Source organism: Cicer arietinum, chromosome 5, assembly GCF_000331145.2.
Source record: "Cicer arietinum cultivar CDC Frontier isolate Library 1 chromosome 5, Cicar.CDCFrontier_v2.0, whole genome shotgun sequence".
Classification (NCBI taxonomy): domain Eukaryota; kingdom Viridiplantae; phylum Streptophyta; class Magnoliopsida; order Fabales; family Fabaceae; genus Cicer; species Cicer arietinum.
In genome coordinates, this window is record NC_021164.2 from 73,106,272 (window position 1) to 73,112,083 (window position 5,812).

A 5,812-nucleotide genomic window follows, 5' to 3' on the forward strand; every position below is an offset into this window, starting at 1 on the left:
TATACTTTTAAAATTAAAAAAGCAAAACAGATAAATTGTGTTTTACTTTTCATTTTTCAATTTTTTTAAATCTCTAGTCAAAACTGTTTTAAAAATTGAAATTATCAAATAATTTTTTTTTTCTTTTTAAAAACAGTTTTTTAAAATTTATTTATAAAATAGTTTTCAAAAACTAAAAAATAAAACACAACAAACTCTTAGTTTGACAAATAAAAAATAAATATAATTCTCCAATCCTGGTTCAATTAACGAATATCAACATTATTAAGATTCATATATTGAGTTCCATAAATATAATTAAACAATAAGAAAAGGCATAGCTAAAAAACAAGAGCAAATGCACTCTGCCATTCACGTGCCTTGTTTCTCTAATTGATTTCCTGGTTGTCTCATATCCGAAATTCAACTGTTCCATATATATATTCATTGGGTGGTGGTGACATTCTAAAGCGGTGCGTGTGTCTAAAACTAAAATAGACGACCACCGTACGGCACCATCCACCTGATCCCACTCACACAACCGTCCCATCTCTAACCTCAAATATTCGATAAACCATTCGCAGGTCGTTTTTTTGTTTTTCCTTTTCTTTTTCAAAAAAAAAATAAAGGGAAAATGTCAACATGGCTTGCTCGTTCCCTTGCAAACTCTCTCCTTCTCGATGGTGACGGAAACAATGAAAATGATATCGTAACCGAATCTCCAACTACCTCACCTAAAAACTACCATCAAGATAATGCACTTGGATCACAATTTGAACAAGAAGAAGAAAAACGACATCATCATGATGAAACGCAAGGTCGTGGTGTTAAAGAGGATTTAGATGAAATCAAACAAACCCTAACTCGCCAATTTTGGGGAATGGCTTCCTTTCTCGCTCCTCCCCCAACAATTTCTCAATCCGATCACTCTGTTTCACAATCCGATTCTGAACAACAAGAACAAGTGGATGATGTTGTGATTTCGAATCAATCTTTTGACGTGGAACAAATTGCGCTCCATGGGGATGATCCTGAACCGAATTCGGTTTCAATCGGATCCGAATCGGAAGGAGACAGGGAACCGGAGTTTGATTTCCAATGCGCGGTTGGAATTACGGAAGAGGTGTTGACATTTGCCATGAATATCGCTATGCATCCCGAAACGTGGTTAGATTTTCCCATTGACGAGGAAGATGACACCGAAGGTAGTAATCTTCTTCGATCAACCTTACAATTTATCAATTATTCATGTCCTTTGCAATCATTGGATCTTATATTAGTCATTTCTTTGTTGAATTGAATTACATTGATGATTGTTACATGTTTAAGTTTTTAAATTGCTTGTAACTGTATCCATTCCTGAAGGTGAATTATAGCATATGAATCACCAACACAGATACGACACACAACACACACATAGACACACCGACATGGTAATAATTTGAAAAATGGAAGGTACCAATTTGAAAAAAAGGAAGTGATTGAACGAAAGTATATGTGTGTCGGTGTTGGGCACCTGACATGCCTTTAATTTGAATGTTTATGCTATGTAGATTACAATGTAGTTTGTTGTATGCCGTCATAACTTAGATGGGGTAATGTGCTAGATTGCTGGTTTTACTTCTTTCTTTTTGTATGTACGGTAGCTTTCTTGACAGAATAGTTATATGTTCCCTGATTTAGTGCAATTATTTTGGTATTTTGTTACATGCCTCGATTTCTTTGATGAATTTTGATTGTATACATTTTTATGGTAGATTTTGACATGTCCGATGCCCAGCGAGATCATGCTTTGGTTGTTGAAAGACTCGCTCCAAGATTAGCTGCGCTCAGAATTGAACTGTGCCCTTTCCATATGAGCGAAAGTTACTTCTGGCAAGTCTATTTTGTACTTTTGCATTCAAGGCTTAATAAACAAGATTCAGAGGTTTTGTCTACACCCCAGGTTAGTTATGTGCCAGTTTTCTTTGCCTTTCACACTGCTCTTGTTATCTCTTGAATGATGTTTTTGATGAAGTAATTTTAAACAATTATATATATTAGATAGATGATCAAGCTTTCACACTGCTCTTGTTATCTCTGGAACACTTTAGACTTGAAATGGTTGTTCCAATATTTTTATTAGATAGATGACCAAGCTTGCAGTTTGGAAATATGTGGTTTTCAATGCCGTCCTTTGGGACTTTACTTGGAATAATCGTCCTTTGAAGTTCTCTCTGGGGTGCATTTATTTGTAAACTATGAGTAATCAGTGTAAATTATAAATTAGGCAGGCATACAGACTAATATGGAGTGCAAAAGTTATCTTACTGTTGCATTTATTCCTTTGGTTCATGCTGCTTGACCCTCTTTGTATATTGTGGCATTATCATTTGAACTGAAAATGCTTGTATGTTGAATACAATCTTAAGTCCTTCTCAGTGGTTCAAATTTATTGTGCTCTATAATTTCTAGATTTTAAAAGTTAAGATATTTCAGTTTTTTTTCCTAATTATTGGGGAAACTCATTGTGTATTTGTGTGTGTATTTTTGTTACTCAATGGTTATGTAAAGAATATTTAAATTTCTACATCAGTTGGGAGTTCTGTTGGGCATCAAAATTCTGTAATCATTATGAGTCCGTCCCTGTCTTTTTCTGCTTAGCGAGACGTCAATAATTACTTTCTGCAAATTTCTCATGTATATTTCTTGTGCGCTCCATTCTTTAAACTCTTATAGCCTTGTAAGTTTTGCATTTTGTAAAACAACTAAGCATTGTTAGATGCAGATAAATTTTCTAAATTTTGATTCTTGTTATTCACATCCAATATTTTAGATGGAATGATATTATCACTATTGTTATAATCCTTGTTGCCATGGTGAATTTTGGTTGCTCGTATCAGTATTAGTTATAACACAAATACTTAAAATGTACTCTCCTCATATATTACATATAATACAGCTATGTTTGGACTGATGAAATGGGATAAATAGATGTGGTGCTAAAATTATATTGTTTGAATTGTTTAGAATAGGATAGGAAATAAAGCAACGTGATAGCATGGTTCTATCTCATTCCATCAGATATCTCATCCCCCCGCTGGATTTTGAGCGGAATGGTGATGGAATGGGATAAAAGAAGTTTTTTCCTTCATTAAAATTTTCAAACGATGAAACACAAACTTCATTTCATTCCATTCTATTTCACTGCATTCCTGTCTATACTATTCCATTGCATGCCTCTCTACTGTCCATTAGATATCCAAAAATAGCATCACAGTCTCACAGATTATAGGTAATGAGAAGAAAAGTGCGCTAATTTATTCATTAGGTGCCTACATGTTTTATTCGCCTCTTGATTTCTTATAGGTATGTATTTTGATTGGTTAGCTAATAATTGAAATGGTAGCGGAAGTTGTTTATAATTAATTGATTATAATGTTTGTGTCTATTTTTAATGATAAAACTTTGAGATTGGGTTTAGTTGGATCTGTTGTTGTTTTACCGTAGAGAATATTGGCTTTATCTGAAGAAGTTAGGTTTGTTGCAGTATTCCTTTTCTCTATTTGGTTCATTGATCACAAGCTGTACTCTAATATTCATGTCTAAAGTTTACATGTTTTTCTATATTCAGCTAGTAATTTACATCTACATTAATGGGTAGATGAACATTTTTAATATCTTAGTTTTAACTTTTACAGGTCATGGCAGCCAGAGCAATGTGGATGCAGGAATTGCAGAAACAAACAAAGCCAGAATTTGAATATTTCGGAAGAAGGACTCATTCCTCGCAAGACAATGCTCAGAATGATGATTTTACTCCTAGCTTATTAGATGACACCTATTCTGATGACATGCCTCATCGGACATACGGATATAGAACAACAACTTTGTCTGTGATGGCAGATAACAAGTCTGAGAAGTACACAGTTGAAAGTTTTGGATCACATTTCTCTGACAAGTCAGTTATTGAGGAAAATCCAATTATTAAAACTGAAAACAAAGATCTAAAAAGTGGTCGGCCATCTCAAATTATAATTGACTATGGTGAAGACGGCGACGATGATTGGCCAGAGGATGATTCTGATTTAGGGGGATATGGTGGAATAACACTCCCTATTGTGAATGAAGAAGACATATCGTTCAGTGATCTCGAAGATGATGACTATGGTATTAAACATGTTAGTACCAATTCAGGTTCAAAGGTTGAATAAACTTCAATCCAGATGGACACCACTGTGGTGATTTCAGGGGAGATGGAACCTCACTTGAAACAAGGAATCATTAAGAGAATTGCTGGACGTTCGGAAAAACTTGGATACTGGTGTATGAACTCTAGCATTTCTTTTACAGAACGGTGAGCAACGTTGCAAACATGCCGTGATTGTTATTTGAGGCTGTTCAACGAACTTGTTAATCCTTTTCTCCCAACATTCTTTTGCCACAAGACTAGGTGGATTTGAAGGTGGATCTTGTATCCGAAAATAACTCAAATAGAAAGGAAAAGGCAGAGCCAAGAAAATGAAACGTGTCTATAAATATCCAGAACAGGGATGTGGGTTGAAATATGTGCATCAATCTCCGGGACAACTCTGTTTGAAAACACATTATATAGGTGCAAGAATGTATATAAAATGCCTTGTTTGTCATCAAATATCAAATATAGATTTTGAATTTTCTCATGTATTTTATGGTGGATGTAATAGGTTTTGGTGTTTTCATCCCCGCGTTGTTCTTGTGAATCCTAATTGCATTGGTGTGTCAACTGCGTTTGAAAACCATAGTGATTATGTCAGTATCTTGCGAGATGATGATCAACTGGAATGTGTTTTTCATCTAAGGATATAGGATTCTTGGCCTAAACTTTTTTTAGGTTAAACCTAGAAGAAATCGTTGTTTTTCTTCAAATATTAGTATTGTTAATATTTTGTTGACGAATGGATTGAAACCTCTCCCACCTTCACTCTCTACTTTAACTATTGAATTAACTTTTAATCTCCTAAAAACCTAAGGTTATTCCTTTAGCTTTTTAATTACAATTTAGCAGTTTGTTAGAATTGTTTTGCAACCATCTCATATGGTGCATCACCTAAACTACGTTTAATTATTCTGTTGTCCATTAAAGCGCTTACTCTAAGACTGCATGATATACTTATACTCATATTAAAAATTTAAGTCTAGGAGTCAATACTCTCTTTATTTTTATCTCCATTTCTCCTCTTTATTAAAGTATCTTATCATGTACCCCTATACTTAAATATCGCACTCCTTTAATTAATATAAAAATACAATTTTATCTTTCTATAAAACCTTTAAATTTTTTTACCACTTATTTTTTTATTCTCTCTTTCGAAATTTTAAATAATTCATCATAATTTTTGAATATTTCTAAATTTTTGAAAAAAAAAAAAAAAAAGTGGGATATGAATTTTTCATACCTTCAAAATAATTTATTTCAAAAGTTTCGAAACAGAAACTTTTCAGATTTTCGAAAGCTTCAAGCAACTGAAACTTTCGAAATAGAAAAAATTTTAAAACTTTCTATATTCGAAAACTTTAGAAGCTTTCCAGATTTAAAATCTTTCAAAATTTTCAGATTTAGAAATTTTCGAAACTTTCCAAATTTTTGAAATGTAATCCTTATTTCAAAAATTTGAAACTTCCAAAAGTTTCGAAATAAGAATTACATTAAAAAAAATTTGAAAATTTTTCAAATCTAGAAAGTTTCAAAAGTTTCTAAATCTGGAAAGTTTTGAAAATTTGAAAAATTTATTTGGAAGATATGAAAAATTCGAGTGCATTTATTTTTTTTATTTCAAAAATTTAAAAATATTCAAAAGTTATGATGAATTTT

At 32.7% G+C, this 5,812-nt stretch overlaps 1 protein-coding gene across 1 annotated transcript; it reads left to right on the forward strand.

Annotated features, from left to right (window-relative positions):
- The first annotated feature begins 445 nt into the window (after window positions 1–445).
- On the forward strand, window positions 446–4,679 carry LOC101496974 (uncharacterized). The gene is made up of 3 exons (XM_004501451.4): window positions 446–1,184; window positions 1,737–1,924; window positions 3,660–4,679. Exons 1-3 carry the CDS (start codon window positions 614–616, stop codon window positions 4,170–4,172), a joined length of 1,272 nt encoding a protein of 423 aa, XP_004501508.1. The 5' UTR covers window positions 446–613; the 3' UTR covers window positions 4,173–4,679.
- The last annotated feature ends 1,133 nt before the right edge of the window (window positions 4,680–5,812 follow it).

Bases quoted from the DNA above. Each gene is read 5' to 3' on its own strand.
- LOC101496974 (XM_004501451.4), top strand. From the start codon at position 614: ATGTCAACATGGCTTGCTCGTTCCCTTGCAAACTCTCTCCTTCTCGAT. The intron at 1,185-1,736 runs GTAGTAATCTTC...TTTTTATGGTAG, and splicing joins CGAGGAAGATGACACCGAAG to ATTTTGACATGTCCGATGCC. The intron at 1,925-3,659 runs GTTAGTTATGTG...TAACTTTTACAG, and splicing joins AGGTTTTGTCTACACCCCAG to GTCATGGCAGCCAGAGCAAT.